The sequence below is a fragment of the Phyllostomus discolor genome, chromosome 5, assembly GCF_004126475.2.
Source record: "Phyllostomus discolor isolate MPI-MPIP mPhyDis1 chromosome 5, mPhyDis1.pri.v3, whole genome shotgun sequence".
NCBI lineage: Eukaryota > Metazoa > Chordata > Mammalia > Chiroptera > Phyllostomidae > Phyllostomus > Phyllostomus discolor.
The window spans coordinates 1-21668 of record NC_040907.2 but is presented as its reverse complement, the minus strand read 5'-3'; the positions used below and the strand labels follow the sequence as shown (position 1 = coordinate 21668).

Genomic DNA, 21668 nt, shown 5'->3' with positions numbered 1-21668 from the left:
CAGAATTTTTCCCTGCTGACTGTCAAGAGACCCAGCTAGACGAGCAAAGAAAAGGCTTCTGGTGTCCCCACAGCAGTCTAGATTATTATAATTCAATTGTTACAAATATTCTATATAGAATTATTTATAATTCTATAAAACTCTTCCACGTTTTTCTGTGGTACTTTTTTCCTAAAATGAAAATGGCCTTGTTTGTTGCGGCTTATTGAAACTATCCAGAAAAATGAAGTTAATTGAAAATCCTACCCCAAGGAACATTAACTGCTACCACTCTAAATGTATCCCTCCCAGACACGTGTACGTGCACATTTCCTTTCTGCTACTTTCTCTGGATTTGACTCACTACTCGGGGGTCTTTGTGTGGGTTCAGAGTCGGCGGAGCAACAGCCTTTGTCCTTTCCTGCTGTGCGAACTGAAGACCGCCCATTTCCCTGTAGCTTGTGGTACGTAGTGCCTCTCAGTTCAAATTACTTTCCGACTGCAATAGAGGCTTATTTGGGGGTTAATTAGAAGTGCATTTCATAACTTCCAAATATAAGGACTTTCCAGTTACCTTCTGTTACTGAATTCTAGATTAACTGCAATGAGAGGAAGAAACGTTACTTTATATAATTTCAGTCCTTTGAAGTTTGTTCTAACTTGCGTCATAGTACCGGTGTGCTTCTCTGCTGCCATCTGGTGTTCAACTTGGGAATAACGCAGTTCAGGTCCGCAGGAAAAGTTGTGAGCAAAGTGGATCACCTAGGAATGTGGAATCCGATGTTATTTAGATGTGCATTTCATCACTTTTAAAACTAAGGACTTTTTAGAAACCTTTTGTTACTGATTTCTATATTAAGTGCAGTAAGTGCCAACAATATGCTTTACATAATTTCAATTTTTTGAAGTTTGTTGAAACTTGCTTTACAGTACAATGTGATCACTGAAAAAATGTTCCCAGTGCTCCTCTCTTCTGCCATCTGGTGTTCACGTTGGGAAAACACCTTGGTGCAGATCAGAAGGAAACGTTGGGAATCATGGATCATCCCTAAATGTTGAATCCAACTTTGCTGCTCATGTTAAGTTTATTTTTTTTTAGGATTCTATTTATTTATTTTCAGAGAGAAGGGATGGGAGGGGAGGGAGAAATAGAGGGAGAGAAACATCAATGTGTTGATGTGTGTAAGAGATATATCACTCCGTTGCCTGTCACACGCCCCAAACTGAGAATCTGGCCCACAACCCAGCCGTGTGCCCTGACCGGGAATCCAGCAATGACCATTCGGTTCACAAGCTGTTGCTCACTGCACTGATCCATGCCAGCGAAGGCTCATGTGAAGTCTTTTATATCTCTACAGGGTTTTGGTTTTGGTTTTGTTTTTTTTTTTTAATGAGTTTGCAGGTTTGATCCATGGTCAAGGCACATGGAATCGGAGACCTTTTGCTTGGCAGGCAGACACCCAACCCACTGAGCCACAATTGCTTGAGTCTTGACTGGTGTGGCTCAGTGGGCTGGGTGTCCGCCTGCCAAGCAAAAGGTCTCCAATTCCATTCCCAGTCACAGCACATGCCTGGATTTGAGACAGAGATAGTCAGGAGAAAACTCCAGAGGTGCTCCAGAGCTGAGATAAAGGGCATTGATACAGCACAGAGACCCTGTTCTAAGACCTGTTGTTCCAGCTTTCTGGAAAAGTGCTGAATCATGGTGAATCTTGAATGCAACTGTGCAGAAGATGCTACATGACCCCTGCTTCATTATAATAGCAGTATAATAAATCAGCATTGTGGGAACACCTTCCCGGGTGGTCAGTCAAGGAAGATCATGGGAGACCACATGCACAGTAGCTTTAAAGTAATATAAGTAAACACCCAGCTCCCTGCCCAAGGTGGTCTGATACCATGTGAACTATGTGAACAAGGCTGAAACAGAAGGGCCTGTTTATGACTTAGCTTTGAGGGCCACACACCATTTTTGCAACACAGATCAGCTTGGTTGTATGAAGGAAGAAGTGTACAAGGGCAGGGGTGATAGCATGTGGACTTGGGGGACACCTTGGAGGCTGGCAGCTACACTAGGAATGTGGTTTGCTGCTGGAGGGGAGGGAGAGGGCACAGACCTCTCTTTATTCATCTTGGATCGTGAAACCTTCTGGGAGAGCTCCAAGGTCTGTCCTGGTGGGGTGGTTGTGACCATCACGTGGCAGTCTGTGGGTTCCCCTCCCCACTGTATTTCAGTGCCAGCCCCTCTTCCAGCATTGCACCAGGACTCTGCCCCTCTCCCATGGCCCATGCCGAAAAGTCACCGAACACTGAGTTTATGGTGTTCTCTCTGGGCTGTGCTGGTCTGGGGAGAAACAGGGAAGGGAAATGAAACCCAAGAAAGACACACACCTTTCTTTTAAAAAGCATAAAAGAACATAATAGTGGATATTTATTATTGAAATCCACATAGTTTATGTAGACACTCTTTCTTCTTCACAAGTCTGGCACTAGGAGGACAGAAAGGTCATCATCATTCCAGGTCATGGGGGTGGGTGTCCCTGTTTGGTGAACCCACCCCAGCAGGAACAGGGTGGGTCATGCTTAGGTCTCCCTCATGCAGGAGAGGGTATGGTGGAGTCCTCACTAATTGTTCACCATCTCTGTATATTGAACTCAGCTCTGGTTCTAAGAAAAGTGTGACCTCTGGGAGCTGCTAGCACCCTTCCTTATGCTTATGCAGATGCAGGTGTTTACCCTGTTCTTACCCTGAGTCTCGCTGGACTCCCACCATTGGGATCATGGGAATTTTGTCCTCCTGGGCCATTGTGGACAATATCTGGGAACGGGTGGCCAGGAATGACCAACATCGTGCATCTCCATTATCCCATTAGACTTCACAAACAAAAGTTTAAGGATACAGTAAGTAATAATTTTGAGATGGTATCAGTGGTGTATTAAGCCCTGTGGGACCCAGGAACAAGGAGAGTGCATTACAGAAACAGCTGTGTTGTGGGCTTCATGAATGCCATATGCAGATTGGGTGCACCTGTCACAGGAGAAACTTGGTTCTTCTTGCCAACTCGGAAAAGGATTACAGATCAGCAAGTGTGTTAGCGTGCAAGCAGGGTTTATTAGTGATACGTTCTCATGGAAGAGGACGGGTCTTGCTGAGATGGGAGTGAAAGGCAAGAGCACCAGGTCCTTTGCCCTGAGGACTTACATACCGGTAGTTGCTGGGGTGGGGGAGAAGTTACGTATTGATTGGTGGGTAAAAGTGGTGTCAGCTTCCACAGGGACTGTGACTACCCAAACTCAGGTATGTGTGGGAATTGTTAGCCTGAATCCTTATCTCACTTCAGACCCCATTTGGCCATCTTGGAAAATAGATCCATGACAGATTTCATGTTTAGGCAGTTACCCAGAGTTATCTATGGGCTCTTTCTGTAAGCACTAGGGACCATCTCATAAAACAAACAGTGGCCAGAGGAAAGCTATTAGCCAAATTTGTTTTATGGGTCCTTTCCTTGAGTTCTGTGGATCCCCTCCCATCTTCTAGGCCTTGGGACAAATACAGTTTGAAAGCCTTTCTTTGCCAGATACTGGAAATGATACCTAGAATTTGTACATGTTAGCATGGGGCTTCTTGGGGCCTGGGAACATCTGGCAATAGGATCGAGCCAGGCTCAGGACTGCTTAGTGGGTGAACCATGTCTTCCTCGTCCTCCCTGCCTTGGCTTTACCATCTATCCTACCTAACAGAGCAGTGCAGGCAGGTGCTGTTCTCAGCAAGGGGTGGGCGAGGGTCTTGTTTCACAGGTTATTCTCAGTATCACCTGCCTGTGTTGAGGAGGCTCTCAGGGTATGCAGATCAGTGGGAGGATGCTGACCTGGAGGGAAGTACATGCCCCACCTCATGCCTCCTTCTCAGGGCAGCTGAGTCTATGTGGGAAAAGTAGTGGGGTCTGTTCAAACTCTGAATTTGGCTACAGCCCCCTACCCTGTCCTTATCTTCCTTTGCCCAGAAATAAAGGCCCGGAAGACATGGGCACTGAAGGCTGTTCAGCAGGACTTGTGATCTCAGCGATCTTCTTGCCAGATTGTCTGTGTTGACTGAACTTTGAATGTCAGACAGGCTGGAGTTCCCATTTCCATTGTATAGACTAGGAAGCAGGCAGAGAGAAGTTGAGAATCTTGCCTTAGGTCACACAGCTGGAGAAGACCGAGTTCAGACTCACACCCACTATGGACAGACATGGAATCTGTATGCTGTGCATCAGGAAATGCTGACCCTGAAGGGGCAGCAAGGAATGAGGAAGACCAGGTACACAGACATGTGCCAAGCTCATGTCTGTGCTCAAGCATACACCCCTCCCTGCAGTTCACCTCTGAGTTTCCAGAGGTTGTAGGAAACTAGAAGAGCCAAGAGAAGCCAAGGGAGGAGGGTAGGGAGCTGATTAGGAGAAAAAGGCCCCTTTCCCAGGAGTCTGGGGAATTCCCTTCCCTGGTGAGTCTGTCTCAAATCCCTCTCTCTGGGCAGTAAACAAAGCAGACTGAGTCCAGATTTACATTTGCAGGAGTTCAATTCCTGTGGCTGAGAGTATGAGTTTTTGTGGCTCTTCAGGAAACCTCTGCTTTCAGTGATGGGGAGAATGAGATTGGTGCTCACATTCCCATATCACTGTTGTCTATCTCATCTCTTGTCATGAAACTGGAGGGTTTGTTTAACCAGTTATTTCTGTACTAATTATACTCTTGGGGAGTGTAAGCCCCTGTAGACTTCCTATGGCTGTTGATATGCAACTTAATGCTAATGACTCACTACTCTGCCTGCAAACATAGGGCTTCTCCCCAGAGTGTGTCCTCTGGTGTTTGAGGAGATTTGACTTCCATGCAAAGCCTCGCCCACACTCCCTGCAAGCATAGGGCTTCTCCCCAGAGTGTGTCCTCTGGTGTTCAATGAGAGTTGACTTCTGTGTAAAGCCTCGCCCACACTCCCTGCAAACATAGGGCTTCTCTCCAGAGTGTGTCCTCTGGTGTCTGAGGAGACTTGACTTCCATGTAAAGCCTTGCCCACACTCCCTGCAAACACAGGGCTTCTCCCCAGAGTGTGTCCTCTGGTGTCTGATGAGATGTGACTTCCATGTAAAGCCTCGTCCACATTCCCTGCAAACATAGGGCATCTCTCCCAAGTGTGTCATCTGGTGTGTGATGAGATATGACTTCTGTGTAAAGCCTTGTCTGCACTCACTGCAAACATAGGGCTTCTCCCCAGAGTGTGTCCTCTGGTGTCTGAGGAGACTTGACTTCCGTGTAAAGCCTTGTCCACACTCCCTGCAAACATAGGGCTTCTCTCCCGAGTGTGTCCTCTCGTGTGTGATGAGACTTGACTTGTCTATAAAGCCTCGCCCGCACTCACTGCAAACACAGGGCTTCTCCTCTGAGTGTATCCTCTCGTGTGTGATGAGACTTGACTTGTCTGTAAAGCCTCGCCCACACTCCCTGCAAACATAGGGCTTCTCCCCAGAGTGTGTCCTCCTCTGGTGTCTGAGGAGACTTGACTTCCGTGTAAAGCCTCGCTCACACTCCCTGCAAACATAGGGCTTCTCCCCTGAATGTATCCTGTGGTGTGTGATGAGATGTGACTTCTGTGTAAAGCCTTGTCCACACTCCCTGCAAACATAGGGCTTCTCTCCTGAGTGTGTCCTCTTGTGTGTGATGAGACTTGACTTGTCTGTAAAACCTCGCTCACACTCCCTGCAAACATAGGGCTTCTCCCCGGAGTGTGTCCTCTGGTGTTTGACAAGATCTGACCTGCATGTAAAGCCTTTCCCACACTCCTTACAAACATAGGGCTTCTCCCCTGAGTGTCTCCTCTCGTGTGTGATGAGACTTGACTTGTCTGTAAACCCTCGCCCGCACTCCCTGCAAACATAGGGCTTCTCCCCTGAGTGTATCCTCTGGTGTCTGATGAGAACTGACTGCTGTGTAAAGCCTCGCCCACAGTCCCTGCAAACATAGGGCTTGTCCCCTGAGTGTGTCCTCTGGTGTCTGATGAGATCTGACTTGGATGTAAAGCCTCGCTTGCACTCCCTGCAAACATAGGGTTTCTCCCCTGAGTGTATCCTGTGGTGTGTGATGAGATCTGACTTCTGTGTAAAGCCTCGCTGACACTCCCTGCAAACATAGGGCTTCTCTCCTGAGTGTGTCCTGTGGTGTGTGATGAGATGTGACTTCTGTGTAAAGCCTCGCCCACAGTCCCTGCAAACATAGGGCTTCTCCCCAGAGTGTGTCCTCTCGTCTCTAATGAGATGTGACCCATCACTGAAGCCTTGCCAACACCCTCCATGCTGTATTGCTACAATTCTTGACATTCCTGCTTTTACAAATAACTTGCTTGTGTCCTCTGGACTCTGTTTCTGGCCTCTGCGGGGCTCTTCCTCCATCATTCTCTCATGCTCACTAGAGCTCCTCATTTGTTCTTTGGAAGGTTGGAAAAAAGGTCTTGAGATTCTCCTCTGACTGACCCTTTTAAGCAAAGGTTTGGACCTTTCTTTGACCTCTTGACCTGCAGCTTTATCATTCCAGCTGTGTGTACGAGTATGTTGTTGCTGCTGATTCTGATCCTCTGGACAGGGGTCCTCTGCTTGGATCTGTTTTCTTGCAGATGTTCCCGGGAGAATCTGAGAGGGATGATTGAGTTTCACATGTTGGCTGAGAAATTTCTGACTGGAGAAGGCCAGAGAGCAGGAGGGACATGGGTGCACTTCTGGCTTTAGTTCTGCTGAAAGAGAAAGATTTGGTCAGGGCAGATGTTGACAAGAATGCCTGGGCCCCATGATTCATTCTTACTGTGGTGACAGTGCAAGCTCCCTCTCCCACAAAGTGTCCACTCACCATCTGTTTTCCTTTTTATTTTTATGCAGTGCATCTTCTTCAGAAATCCAGAAAGCCCACATCAAGGGTCTTTTCTAATATTGTCCATACTATGGACTTTCAAGAAGCATCAGATGCCATTTTACTCCCTGTGTGGATGGAACTGCATTGACCTTTCCCTTTCATAGGTATTTTCTAAGTCATGTTAAAGAGGAAAACCATAGGCCCCAACTAGGAACTGCCTCTCTGTTTCCCAAAACAGTAAAATAAAATGTCCTTCCTGCCCTTGCTCGTGTGGCTCAGTGGATTGAGTGCCAGCCTGCAAGGCAAGGAGTTGCAGGTTCAATTCGCAGTAAGGGCACATGGCTGGTCCCCAGTAGGGAGCATGTGAGAGGCAACCACACATGGATGTCTCCCTCTCCCCCTCTAAAAATAAATAAAATATTTTTAAAAATGTCCTTCCTCAAGCCTCGCACCAAATATTTATGCTTCATTTCATTCAGTGTTAGCCCATTTCAAATACACTGAGAAATCCTATTTCAAAATATTTCTCCAACCACACTTCTTATACACCTGACTCCTGTTCCTCTCTGGCCGATCCACCATGCTCTCTCATTTGCAGATGAAGTAATTTCTGAGGGGATTCCCCAGTAGAGTTTATTTTCTAAAAATTAACAAAGCATAATCAGAACAGAGAACAAAGTCCCCAGTGTCTCCGCTCGGGTCATTGGCACTGCATTTCCAGGCTGCTGAGCATCTATCTGATCTCCATTCTTACCCTCTATGCTGAGAGGAGACCTGAGTGACCCTCAGCCAATTCAACACCCCACCTCTTTTCTTCCTGCACTAGCTGCTCCCTCTGCCTGGGATCCTCTGCCGGCAGGTATTTTTGTAAATGTTATCTCCTGAGGCACCCTTTCCGGACCACATGCCACACTGCACCTCCCCCTCACACTGATCCCTAGGCACTTCTCCTGAGCCTGGGTTTCCCTCCTTCACCCATCAGTTCAAGAGCAGTGATTCTGATCCTCATGTTAATCTGTATTTCCAGGTCCGAGGACCCTGTGCCACAGAGTAGGATCTCACATGACAATTCACTGAAGTGACGAATGAATGTGCCCTGCCTGAATGGTGCGGCTCTGTAGGTTGGGTGTTGTCCCAAAACTGAAAGGTTACAAGTTTGATTCCCAGTCAGGGCACATGCCAGGGTTGTGGGCCAGTTGGGGGTGTGCCATAGACAAATGATTAATGTTTCCCTTGTAAACTGATTTTTTTCTCCCTCCTTTCTACTCTCTGTGAAAATAAATCAAATCTTTTTTTAAAAAGGGGGGAGGGAGGGTGAGGGAGAGAAACATCAATATGTGGTTGCCTGTCACCTGCCCCCTACTGGAGATCTGGTCCAAAACCCAGGCATGTGCTGCAACTGGGAATAAAACCGGTAACCCTTGGGTTCACAGGTCGGCACTCAATCCACTGAGCCACACCAGCCAGGGAAAAATCTTTAAAAAATAATGAATGCTTATAAGAAATGTTTTATCTAGAAGTATGGAGGAAAATTAAGAAGAAACAGCTATTAAAGTGTGAGAAAAAATGGCTTCATGAGAGAGCTGATTAGTGCTTGAAAACTTTTCTTTTTTGCCTCTTAGCCTTTCAACACTATATGTGGTTGTATATTTTGTGTATGAAATATTTTTAAAATAAAAAAATATAAAAGTTTTGCCTAAGAGCCAAAGGCATATGAATGGATTGTGAACTTCTGAAGCATCTGATTAAAAACTTTACTGACTTTAGAAAGGATTTTATTCTACTTAAGAACTGGATCATGAACATTTCTATGGAGAATTCTCTCTTTTCTTTCTGTTTTGAAGAACAGTGGTGCCTACCTCTTCCAGCTGTGAGCTGTCTCTTCCACTTGCTGCCCCACTTGCTGCCCAGCTCCTGGCCATACTCGTCCCCGAACCAGACCAGCAGCTCACAGCCCGACCTGATGACCCGGCAGGTTCGGTAGAAAATCTGCCCGTGGTATTGAAAGGCCACCAGGTTTTGCTCTTCATCATCCCGGGCACAGTTCACATACCTGGGATTGAGGTAGATGAAGGGAAAGAAAACCTCAGTGATGAGTTCCCAGTACCTGTTACATCCATGTCCAGCTCCTCACTGATTCTTAAGGCCCTCAGGCCCTGGTGTTGCCCACTGCCACTAATGCTCCTGGGGAATCTTTATTCACTGTCTGAGCATCTGTCAGAATGTCATGTGAACTCCTATCTCCAAGTCCTGCTTGCAGTGCTAATCCTGCCTAACACCATTGTCTAAAACCCAGTTCTAGACTTAACCCCCACCCTGAGTGGCCATAATATCCAGTGATCTGTGGCTTCTCCAAACTCTAAATCAAGTTGTCTCACACCACAGAACCTGGTGCTTGATCTAGGGCTCTGCTTCTAAATTAGCTCACTAGTTATCCAGTACTCAGCCCACATCTATTTTCTCTTGATAGGCCCTTCTCCAACACCCCTACACTTTATTTACGGTACCATTTACTTGTCTGCCCAAGGTGACCATAGAAAATTGGAGGTCTTTTTGACCTTGTTACAATAAAGCAGAACAATAGTAGTTGATTCACATTCTGTTATTCCTGATAAAAGAGAGCCCCTCTCAGGAAAGGGGGCGAGCCCAGCTCTAGTCAGAAGGCAGGCCAGGATGGTTTGCTGCCCTCACAGGTTCAGGCCACCCTTGGGTAGTGGTATCTTGACACTGTGCACTTCTTGGAAATTATAGTTAAATGCTTCTAAAAGCAATTTTTTTATGTCTGTCTGCAAGAAGTCCACCATAAGGACATGGGTTGTGTGATCTGTGTAAGTAATGTATTCCTTCATTTAAACTGGAATAAAATAAGTGCTTAATTAATGTTGATTTGATAAGTTAAAGTGTAATCCAGTGTCTCTGGTGAATCTAGGCTCTTGAAGGTCCTTTCCAGTGTCCACATTGTGTCTAGTAGAGAGCTTTATATTTTGAGGATGCATGCTATACTTTTTCCCTCAATGTCCCCTGAAATGAAAGAACACTGTACGGAGAGAAAGAAGAACAAAGGATTACGGGAGACCACTGAGGGAGGCATGATGAGAGGGAAATTTATATATGGGCAGTGGGGGATGAGAGTCCCCTCTGGCACTCAGAGACCTGCTGACCTCACCTCATCCAGTTGGCCCAGGATCTGTCCTTTCCATCCACATACTCATAGCAGTTTCTCCCTTTGGCGATCTGTGTTTCAGAAAAGAAGTTAAAAGACTTTTTATTCTTTTTCTGGGGAGGTAATACTCAGAAGAATTATTTTACTCTACTGTCATCAAAGCTCTTCCAGCGTGCACGGGGATTCAACTGCCAACTGTGACCACATGATATTGGTCTTACTCATTGTCTACACATCTGAGTCTACCTGTCCAATCAGAGCAGGAGCCCCACAACGGAGGAGCCACTCCCTTGTGTCTGCACCACTTTGCTCCCACTCACCTTCTGATCCTTAAACAGGAGCTCTGTGTTCATGTAAAGTCCAGTCAGTACACAGAGCTAACCATATTGTCCCCTCCATGTCTAGCATGTAGGTGAGGTCCAAGTCTCAGTAGGAATGTGAGAAGCCAGAGGACAGTGGAGGAGGTAGATAGTTCTCACCAGCCAGGAGTATCTGCTCTTGGCTGCCTCTCCATCTTCTGTGATGTGTCCTTCATAAGGGCCAAAGTGCAGACCCACTGGCAAGTCTGCTGCCTCATTCCACACTCCAAGCCCAGCCTCAGGGATGCCTGATGGCCCGATTTTCAATCCAGGGGGCAGGGTGAGGGCTGAGCGGTGGGGATGTCCCTTGTCCATTGCACTGTCCTTTACAAATGTAGGTGGCCCATGCACAGCACAGCTGTTGATGAAGAAGTTCTGACACTTCTCACAATCTGGAGGTGAGAGCAACAGGGGTTAGGGAAGGTATAGCACATGTTCCTGGACACAAAGAGCTTCAGAGGGAGTCCCACAGTCACATCATTGAGACTCAATCCTGTACTCCAGGTCACTAGAGGAAGGGGATGATTTGGGGTCCAAAGGACTAGATGAAATTATTGTATCACAATATGCTTCTTAGTGAGGGTCACTTACAAAGGTAGTCATCATCCTGGGGCTCATTGACCTCTTGGTACACATGGCCCTTTCTTTCTTGTAGGATGCACACCTTCATGTCCATCTCCTTTTTCCTGGGTTCTGAGTTGGAGAAGGCCAGGTAAGTAAGTGAGGTTGGTGAGGTCTAGAGTGTTAGTTCCCATTTTGTCAGATAACACAATCTCCTCCCATCAAATGATTACCTGTCCATTTGCATACTCTGGTATTTTATTCCATTAACTCTTGGTTCAAAAGACTAAGACTCTAACTACAGATGACTGATTCAATTTTAGCTTCTAGATTTTCCCATTACCAGCCAATATTTCCCATTTTACTTGACAATCTTTAATCATTCATAAAATATTTATGGAGTGCACATTACATTTTAGGCCTAGGCACACAACACCAATGAAGTGTGGTTGCTATTATCACAGATGGATTTATTGGACAACTTGTATGTGTCACCTGTTCTAAATTCAATTTAATGTTTTCAAACAATATATGAGTGATGTTTCCTTATCTTCACTTTACATATTAGCATTCAGCAGCTCAGAGAATTTACAGGATTTTCCCAAAGGTGCAGTGGTAACTTCAGTCTTCAGCTTATCCCAGCTTAAATCCAGGCCTACCCAAAGTCCACCCCACATACCTAGGTCACACTTATCAGCCCTTCTATAGGACTTAGAGGAACTAAAGTTCCCAAATTATTTTCTCTTACCCAATTTTTGTCTAGTGTGCTTTTCAAAGGCATATGCTTCTCCAGGAGGGGACACTGGTTTCTGGGCATTCTCTGAGTCATTTGCAGTCATCCAATTTGCTGTTCCTGACAATTCCTTCAAACTATAGTCCTTGCTTAATGGCACCTTGGATGTTGCCTCAATGCAAGAGTCACATATTAAAAGATAATATGTATTTATTGTTTTAAGGGTTATTATATATCTTACATGCACGTCTTTAATACTTCAACGCTTGGAAATACCTAGGGAGTATGAATATCAGAGGGGATAGGGCCAATGTGGGTAATGAATCCAAGATTAGAACCCATGCCTATGGCCCTTTTCTTTCAACTGTCTCTATAATATTGAGAGTGAGGGATATGGGGAAGAGAATAAAGAAATAGATGGCAGAAACATATCTAGACAATAAATAAAATGGTGATAAAGTTTGCAATACCTTGGAAAGAATATTTGTACTTAGATTAGCTGGTTCCCAATCGTTTGAATAAGGCTGTACCAGTAGCTACTTGTCTTTAGTGTCCCGATATATAACATGTCAATTTTTAATGTTATAGTGAACATGCAATTAAATAATGTTCAACAAAGTGTCCTGTGAATTATGTAATACAGCATGAATGTTCTGCTATCAATTTACCCCTCAGCTCTCTCCATATTTCAGTCTCACAGAAATTACCTTCAGTGTTCATTGATCATCCTCTAGTTTAATTTGTAATCATGGAATCATTCACTCAGCAAACATTCGGGGGCACTGAGGAGCCCTAATGTGGGCCTGAGACCTCTGAGAAGGCTTAGGTATAGACCAGGCTCTCAAAGAGCTCACAACACAGAGGTAGGCAGGCTGAACAAATGATTCTAAACAGGATGAGAGTGGCCTCATTAGAGCTCAGACAGAGAAGCTGTTACTTCACCCTATAAGAAAGGGCATTTGGAATGAGTTCCAGACAGATGAGTTTCTGTTGAGGAGTGTGTAACCTATATGAAGCCCTTAAGTCATTTTACTATTTGTTGTTTCTCAATCATCAAACCTAAAGCTCCTCACGTGTGGGAGATGCTCTGCGATTAGAGTGGGAGGCTCTGATCCGGGGATTTTACATTCTTCTTCACCTGGGGCCATCCTCTGTACCAACTGCCTACACATTGTACGCTTTCTTTAGTCAGAGGGTCTTAGTGCATCTCTCACTTCAGCACAGCAGAGAAGAACTTTGGTTGAAACCGTCAGTCAGATGAATGATGTAATGACATGTATAAGACAATGTGAACTTTAGAAAACTATTAAAGTTTTATTTTTTAATTTAAAGATTTTGTTTCTTTTTTTGAGAGAGGGGAAGGCAGGGAGAAAGAGGGAGAGAAACATTGATGTGAGAGATGTTTCAGTGATCAGTCACTTCTCACAAATACCCGCACTGGGAACCTGGCCCACAACCCAGGCATGCGCTCTGACCAGGAATCAAACAGGTGATCTTTTGCTTTGCAGGATGATACCCAACCAATTCACACTGGCCAGGGAAAAACTGAAAGTTTTAATGAGTTTGTAAGTGGTTTAGAGAAGAAACTATGGATTAGACTGCACAACCACTGATACTGTGATCTTAGACATATAGTCAAACATTTCTATATCTCTGAAAGATCACTTTCCTCATTGTAAATGGTGACAGTTACAGTACCTTCCTCATCAGGTGGTTGTATGTATGAGTGAGTTAATTCTCATAGAATTCTTAAAGTCTGAAACATTGTGAGAATGAAACAAATGGTAGTTACTATTGCTGCTGTAGTTGTCAACCATTAAGATGATGATGAGCCCTGGCTGGTGTGGCTCAGTGGACTGAGCACTGGCCTGAAGACTGAAAGGTCACCAGTTCCATTCCCGGTCAGGGCACATGCCTGGGCTGTGGACCAGGTCTCCCACTTGGGGGCATGGGAGAGGTAACCTATTCATATTTCTCTCCCTTTCTTTCTCCCTCTATTCCCCTCTCTCTAGAAAGTTGATAGATAAAATCTTTAAAAAGGGATGATAATGTCTGAGAGTGTGTAGAAGAGACCAGGAAAGAAAGGTGGCAGTTCCTAAGATACTTTCTGCATTTCTCTGCTCTTAACTGCATTTCTATCTGTGAGGAAAATGTTGTTGTCAACAGAATTTGGGAAATACTCACCTTGTGGTGTTTACTGTGTTCTCTTCTGAAGGCCACCCAAGGTTTCACTGAAAGATGACAAGAAATCAGTGTTTTGGTTGGTAAATGTTTCCAGAATCTGGAGATTCTTATTAGGGACACAGAATTGTGAATGAGAGTGTGGCAGGAAAAGAAAACACCATGAAAAAGCTTCTATGCTCTGCAGCTTCTTTGATAAGCAGTGCTCTCTGTAACATCTGCAAAATTTCAGTGCCTTTTGTTTTCAGGTGACAGGACATAGCTGAGCAGTAGCTATTTTTAGGTAGGAGCTGACCAGCAGCTGTTCCCAAGGCAACAGTTATCTCAAGGCCAAAGCACTAACCTTCGCTTCTGCTTCTGTATGCTTGCTCGTGGCAGTTGTTTCCCCCCTCCCTTTTTGCCTTGTGACAAGTATTTAAAGGAAACTCCAGCTTAAGCTCTTTGCTCAGAATTTGGGTAGTTAACCCCTCTGAGCCAGAGCCCGTAATAAAAGTTTGTGCCTTGCCATCTTTCCCGAGTGTGAGTTATTTTCTGTAACAAGAGTAGTCCAAGAACAATCCCAGAATGACTGGAAAATGTCTTCTGAGGTATCATTAAGGCCAATGCTTCTATTTGGGCCACCCACTAATTTCATTAGAATGATAAAAAAATAGACAAAGTGTCATCTATGCTTCATCCTTTGTTCATAAAGCATTTATTATGTTTATTAAAAAATAAATTGTCCTCTCCTGACAAAAATGTAATAAAAGTAACTGCACACAAAACTCAACATCTTCAACATAACCCTTTCTCCGTCCTCTTTTCTTCATTCACACTGGCCTTGTCCTGGCTAAGGGCACCTCCACCACCCGGCCTCCTTTCTCTGGTATCCTCCCCCTGGGCACATACTGGCCACCCACGCCCTTCCTCAGTCATTAGACTCTGGTCAGCATCCACAGTCTGTCGACCACAGAAACAGAATTCCAGTGAAGTTGAAGATCACATCTTGACCTCAGCTGTGTTTCGACCCCAGACCCATGAAAGTGGACCACCCTACCCTCTGAACACTCACCATACTGGACAGAACATGGGCCGGCATCAGGAAATGATCCGGTGATCAACCCCTCCCGACCCTGGCCCTCCCCCAGCTCCCGTCATCACCATGGTTAACACTGCTCCCGTCGGTCTGTCTCCATGCAGGCCACCATGCAGCCAGGTGTGGGACCCTCCTCACTGGTCAGACCTGCCTCCCTCTCTTGCGATGACAACTCTTCTGAATTAGTTATTTTTTATTCACTTGTATGTTTTTATAAATTTATTGCTTATTACCGCATCTATAAATATAGACGATTACGTTGCCCACGTGAAAGTTTCGGGAAGGGCCCCTCACTGTACGGCTGTGCATCTTGCTTGTTTTCTGGACCAGCAAACCCTGTTCCTTGGTTACGTCCTGAGATGCAGCCTGACCAAACCAGGTCCGAGTCGGGAGGGCAGCGCTGGCTCCTCCCGCCGCTCACCTTGCTGCCTCGGAGCCCGTTCTTCATCCGAGTCCTCACAGTCCTGCTCCTGGAGCTCGGTGGCCTACCTGCGGCGGTGACACAGGAAAGCCGGTCGCGGGGCCCTGAGACCTGGGAAGAGACAAGATCTCTGTCCTGGAGCAGAGAGCGGGGAGGAGGGACACGCCCGGGAAGCCCGTGGGGCTGGCTCCGGTGGGACGGTAGAGTCTGCAGTGAGATGCCGTGAGCCCCGCACCCTCGTCAGCGCCGGCCCCGCTCTGGCGGGAAGGAGCAAACTCCCTGCGACCCCTGTCCGGGCGGGAGGGAGCTGCGGGCGGATGGAGGCGCCTGAGCGGGGACCAGCCCGGCGCCTGCCGGGTCTCCAGGCCCCGGGGCCCAGCGCCTGCGCTACCTGGGCTGCTGAGCGCGTCCGAGTTCCTCTTCACGTCCCGGTACCGGCCTTTCTCCCCGAGGGCAGGACGCCCAGAGAGGGGGTCGTGGGGCTGGATGGGCCGAGCTGCCCACAGACCCGCCTGCGGGGCGCCCTTGTTCCCGCCCCTCCCTCCGCGCGCCGCCTCAGGGCGGGCTCCGGAGGCCGCCTGAGGGGCCCGTCAGCCGGGCGGGCCTGTGGCGGCGCAGGAAACGCGCTTCTCCCGGGGGAAGGGCCCAAAGGTGCTCCTGAAGTGTCCGGGACTCGGCCGTCTCTCGGGCTGAGAGGCCCGGGGTCCCTCAGGACTCGACCTGCGTCTTCCGGGCGGAGGACACTCCGCGTCCCGGGGGCGGGGGGAGGGTCAGGCCGCCGCGGCTGAGGGGGGTTGGGGGCGTCTCACGAGGGGCGTCCGGGTCCCCTCCACTGAGTCGGTTTCCAGGACGACGGCATTCGGGGTCTCTGAGTTTGGGGAGGTTTGGTCTTTCTGGGCGGGCGCGCTGCAGGAAGGGCGCCCCGAGCCGAGGGGAACTGGGGTTCCCAGGCTGTTTGGGGGTCTGAGCGTTGGGGGTCAGGAGACGGGGGGTCCTCCGGGTTAGCGGACGCGGCCCCTCGGTGCTGAAGGGGTTCGGGCCCCTCGGGATGGAGGGCATCTGGGGTCTCTCTGGCTGGACTCGGAAGGTCTCGGGCTGAGGGTTCCCCAGGGCAGGGCTCCCCGCTTACCGGCCAGTCTCCCGGGGCCCCTGCCGCGCTGCCCACCGCGGTGGAGCGTCCTCTCCGGGCTCCTGGGCTTCCCGCCCTGTGGAGGAGCCTCCATCCGGGATAGCCGCGTGGGCACAATCCGCCAATCGGTGCTGGGGTCCCAGGGCCCTGTCCACCAATGGGCGGTCAGAAGAAGCTGAAAGGGCGGGGCAGAGGGGCGGAGCCCCCTGGGTGGAGGACTGGCCAGCGGAAGACCCGCCCCACCCCGCGGGGATTGGCTACCCTGGGTCTCCCGAGCGCCCGTCCTGCAGCCTGCAGCTCCGGGGTTCGTTTTCCCGCAGCTGGTGGAGGGGTCTGTCCGCAGGAGCTGGGAGTCCCGAGCCGGCGCCGGACCTCAGGGTGGATGTGGCCCTCCTGCCGCCCGACAAAGTGTCTTTGTTCCTCCAGACTGTGGTCGGGATCCCCAACTTAAATCTAGGCCTGTCCGTGCCCACCCCCCCACCCCCCTTACCCCCTTGTCAAACCCACTTTCAGCCAGAGCTGCCGAAGCAGTGAGGACGCGGTCAAGACTGCATTGCATTCCGTGGAAACTTAAGTCAGTAAATTCTGAGCACGCAATTCATAGACACAAAATAAGTCCCAGAGGGCCCAGACATTTAAACACAACAAATAGAATAATAAGTATACTGGAAAACACACTGGGAGAATTTCATGTCTCAAGGAAGTGGTGTTATGATTAATAGGTGTGTTTAACTCAGGTGTAAAAACATTTCAGAAATAGGAAGACAAGATAAAACCAAACAAAAATAAATAAATGTAGAAATGCTGGAAAAACTTACAAGTATTTTGCATAAAAATAACGTAAAATGTGAGTACAGGGGTCCACAGAGCAGGGTCAGTTTAGCTGCTACTGGCTTTCACGGAATAAAGTGGGAAGAGTGTTTCTGGTTCTTACCTCGTTTTGAGCACGTAAATATAACTTGATTTCCATGGATCTGAAATGAGCCAATTAACTGTAATTATTACTGTGAAACTGCATAAAGGGAAACCTCACTGAAGTGGAGTTGGGGGTGAGTAGGGGTGCTGTCACATAGCACCACCTGGGGTCAATTACAGGAAAAATTGTCTGTCTCATAGGCCCCAACATGAAGATGATACTGTGTGCTCCTAGGAAGAGCTGACTCCCCAGCACCTCAGCCAGAGAGAAACCATCCTCACCCTGAACTGACACTTTTCTGCAATGCACTTTCATTTGAAGTGACCCCTCCCAACTTCCTCCTTTCTCCCTGTAAAATACATTCCTCTCCTTTACTTGTGGAGCTGGCCTATGACTTTTGCTACAGCTTCCTTGCCCTAAATTGCAATTTTTTACTGTTTCCGAATAAACGGCTTATCTGCTGGTAAAATAACTGACTGCTATATTTTTAAGGTCAACATAATTTGGTGGCCCGTATAGGGATCCAGAGGACTCCTGACATGTCTGAGGCTGATGAGCAAGCAGGTGCAGTGTCTGCTCTGAAAGACTCTGGGAAGAGTCCTTTGGTGCAGACTCTCCAGTGATCATTTTGAGAATAGCTATCCAGAAATAACATCCTCATACCCTGTGACCTAGACATTCCACTTTTCAAAAATTTCCCCTAGTATCCCTGGCCTGGTAGCTCAGTTGGTTACAGTGTCCTGCCTGTATGCCAAGGTGGTCAGTTTGTTCTCCAGTCAGGGCAGATACAAGAAGCAACCAATGAATAAATACATGAGTGGAACAACTCTCTCTCTCTCTTTCAAATTAATAAATGAAATGAAAAGAAAAGCATAAAAATTTCCCACAGTTATGTTTCCCTGTGTATGAAATGAAGTATGTTTAATATATTTTATCCAACACATATAATAACAGATATAATTTTAAAGTTTTCAGTAGAAGAGAATTTGTTAATTATGGTTTGCTCACACTGTGGAACATTATAGAACATTAAAAATGGGTGAGAATATATGATATTTCATTAAAGAAATAAAACCTAGTAAGGTGGTTGTAATGGATTTCAACAGAGAATAACTTCCAAATAATGTTATTATGTGAGAAAAGTATACTGGAAAACAAATGATGTTAAAAAAAAAAACCCAGGCAGAGGACGTGCTGAGAGAAGACACAGGGACTAGTCACTGGGCAACGTGGAGGGGAAAACTTGCTTTTCCTTCCTGTCATTTGGAACGTTGTGCCATTTGTTTTCTCCTTTACTTAAAATAAACCTATGCCCACATCCTCCACCAAAAAAGCCACCCCCAGACAAACAAACAAAAATAAATCTATCTATAAATATTTTTGTAGATAAACGAATAGTGAGAAGTAGTTGGTTATATATGTATGCATTTAAAAATGACTCAACAAAAGTTCTGCACATCCTCATTAAATCCAGTGGCCCACGCTACCTTCCTTATCCGAATAGTCCATTGACCACCCAAAGTGTCCAATTTGCACCTAAAACTCTATTTTAGCAGGAACATTTCCATAGTGCAAAATGTACTGTGTCACACAGTTACTGTTAGTTTGAGAGATGAAAACCATTTATTATAAAAACAATGAATTGTATATTTAAGTATTTGATCCAAGGTCATTTATAGAAATGTTATTAAGAATATTATAAGCCCTGACTAGTGTGGTTCAACTTTTGTGTCTGGCATCTGGCAACTAGGGTTCCTTGTCCAGCTCCAACTTTGTTTTTTTTTTCTTTTTTTTAAATTATATTTTATTGATTATGCTATTACAGTTGTCCCATTTCCTCCCTTCTCTCCCCTCCACCCTGTACCCCCTCTCCCACCCACGTTTCCCCCCTTTAGTTCATGTCCATGTGTCATACTTATGAGTTCTTTAGCTTCTACATTTCCCGTACTATTCTTACCCTCCCCCTATCTATTTTCAACCTACATTCTATGCTACTTATTCTCTATACCTTTTCCCCCTCTCTCCTCCTCCCACCCCCTGCTGCCAACCCTCCATGTGCCCTCCATTTCTGTGGTTCTGTTCCTGTTCTGGTTGTTTACTTAGTTTCTTTTGGTTTTGCTTTAGGTGTGGTTGTTAATAATTGTGAGTTTGCTGTCCTTTTACTATACACGTCTTTTCTTTATCTTCTTTTCTTAGATAAGCCCCTTTAGCATTTCATAAAATAAGGGCTTGGTGATGATGAACTCCTTTAACTTGACCTTATCTGAAAAGCACTTTATCTGCCCTTCCATTCTAAATGAGAGCTTTGCTGGATAGAGCAATCTGGGATGTAGGTCCTTGTCTTTCATGGCTTGGAATATTTCTTTCCAGCCCCTTCTTGCCTGTAAGGTCTCTTTGGAGAAATCAGCTGACAGTCTTATGGGAACTCCTTTGTAGGTGACTGTCCCCTTATCTCTTGCTGCTTCTAGGGTTCTCTCCTTCGTTTTTACCTTGGCTAATGTAATTATGATGTGCCTTGGTGTGTTTCTTCTTGGGTCCAACCTCTTTGGGGCTCTCTGAGCTTCTTGGATTTCTTGGAAGACTGTTCCCTTTGCCAGAATGGGGAAGTTCTCCTTTATAATTTGTTCAAATACGTGCTCAATCTGTTGCTTTTCCCCTTCCCATTCTGGTACCCCTATAATTCGGATGTTGGAACATTTAAAGGTGTCCTGGATGCTCTTAAGCTTTTCCTCGATTTTTTGAATTCTTATTTCATCATGCTTTCCTGCTTGGTTGATTCTATCTTCCTTCTGGTCCACTGTATTGTTTTGAGACTCAGATTCCTTCCTTTCACTATTGGCTCTCCTCCAAGTGTCTTCCTGCATCTCTTTTATGAAAACCTGCATCCTTTCATCTAAATTGTGCCCCAAATCAACCAATTCCATGAGCTTTCTGATCACCAGTGTTTTGAACTGCGCATCTGATAGATTGGCTATTTTTTGGTCGCTCAAAAGGATGAGTCCTGGGGGACTGATCTGTTCTGTTGGAAACATATCTCTCCCTGTCTCTCCTTTTATTCCCCCCCCCCGCCCCGTTTGGTCGCTCTTGTTACGGTGTGGGGGGGAGCCTTAGGTGTTCACCGGAGCTGGGCACCCCAGTCGCTAGATTGTGACGTTATATGTGGGGGCAGGGGCGGGAGCGGGGACGGGAGGGAACAATGGCGGTAGTTCTGTTCTCCTGGGCTCAGACCCTTCTCTGGAATCCTGGGCTGGGAGCTCTGCCTGGTCCACAATTGCTGCCTCACTGGGTTCGCCAGCCGCAGCTTGGGTACTCAGGGATCACCGCTGTGTTCTTGCGCCCCAGATGGCTGTCGCGCCGATTTCGAGCCAAATTTTCCCCAACCTCCGCGCTCCGCCGACCCGCGCCAGCCCGGCGCCCGCCCGGGTCGTCTTCTCCTACCAGCCTGGATGTACGGGTCTACTTCAGCTTCTTGGCTGTCCGACTTCCATTCAGATAAATCCTCTGTCAGTTCTGAGTGTTATTCTATCTGTAAATTATTATTGTTCTAATCTTGGTTGTGCGAGGAGGTACGGTGCGTCCACCTATTCCTCCATCTTGCCGGAACCAGCTCCAACTTTGGAGTCTGGCTGTAGGGTCTTGGTTACAGATCTGGGTCCTGTGTCTGAGGTCTGTGGCCTGGGTTTGAATCTATTTGGCTATGGGTCTCGGATCTGGGGTCTCTTTGGGTGTGGCTTTGGGGTCTCTGGGTTTGTGTGTGGGGTCCATGTGCATGTCTATAAATTTATAGTCATTAGCTCCAGGTCAATGACAAGAGGAGTCCCAAAGCTGGGGTGTGGTGAAGAAGGAAACTTTAGTGCAAATACCTGAATTTTAATACAGAATGGCCATAAGTACAGAAGCATTGTTAAGCTCAGTATTGTTACAGGTAAATGATGAAGCAACATGTTGAGGCAGGAGACAGCATAGAAAGAACTCTGAGACTGCAATACTGTTACTGGGCAGAATTTAGCACCCTGGTTGCCAGGAAATGCCTTTTACCAATTAGGTGGAATAAATAGTAAACCAAGGCAGGGAGGAGGAAAGAGACAAGTCTCACATGCTAACTCAGCAGTCCTGAGCCTGTTCTGATAATATCACCAGGTGTTCCAACATCACAAGAAATACTATATTAGCAAGAAAGAAGGGAAGTCCTTGAAATTTTATGTAACATTTCCACTATCTGGGAAAGAAAGTCTTGAAAAAGCACTTTCATCCCAAGGCCTGAATGTGGGA

General features: G+C 46.8%; 1 protein-coding gene across 1 annotated transcript; it reads right to left on the bottom strand.

The window, feature by feature from the left end:
* Positions 1-4157: 4157 nt before the first annotated feature.
* Positions 4158-16562, bottom strand: LOC114496815 (histone-lysine N-methyltransferase PRDM9-like). Its single transcript, XM_036025096.1, has 10 exons — positions 16481-16562; positions 13859-13905; positions 11690-11846; positions 10972-11073; positions 10501-10772; positions 10025-10092; positions 8718-8911; positions 5786-6742; positions 5206-5617; positions 4158-4170 (listed from the first exon to the last, which is right to left on the bottom strand). The coding sequence occupies exons 3-10, from the start codon at positions 11778-11780 to the stop codon at positions 4158-4160; spliced, it is 2109 nt and encodes a 702-aa protein (XP_035880989.1). The 5' UTR covers positions 11781-11846; positions 13859-13905; positions 16481-16562.
* Between the last annotated feature and the right edge of the window lie 5106 nt (positions 16563-21668).

Coding starts and splice junctions, on each gene's coding strand:
- LOC114496815 (XM_036025096.1), bottom strand. CDS start 11,780: ATGACTGCAAATGACTCAGAGAATGCCCAGAAACCAGTGTCCCCTCCT. Junction 10,093..10,500: donor AGAGCAGATACTCCTGGCTG/GTGAGAACTATC, acceptor TCTGAAACACAG/ATCGCCAAAGGGAGAAACTG. Junction 5,618..5,785: donor TTGTAAGGAGTGTGGGAAAG/GCTTTACATGCA, acceptor AGTGTGGACAAG/GCTTTACACAGAAGTCACAT.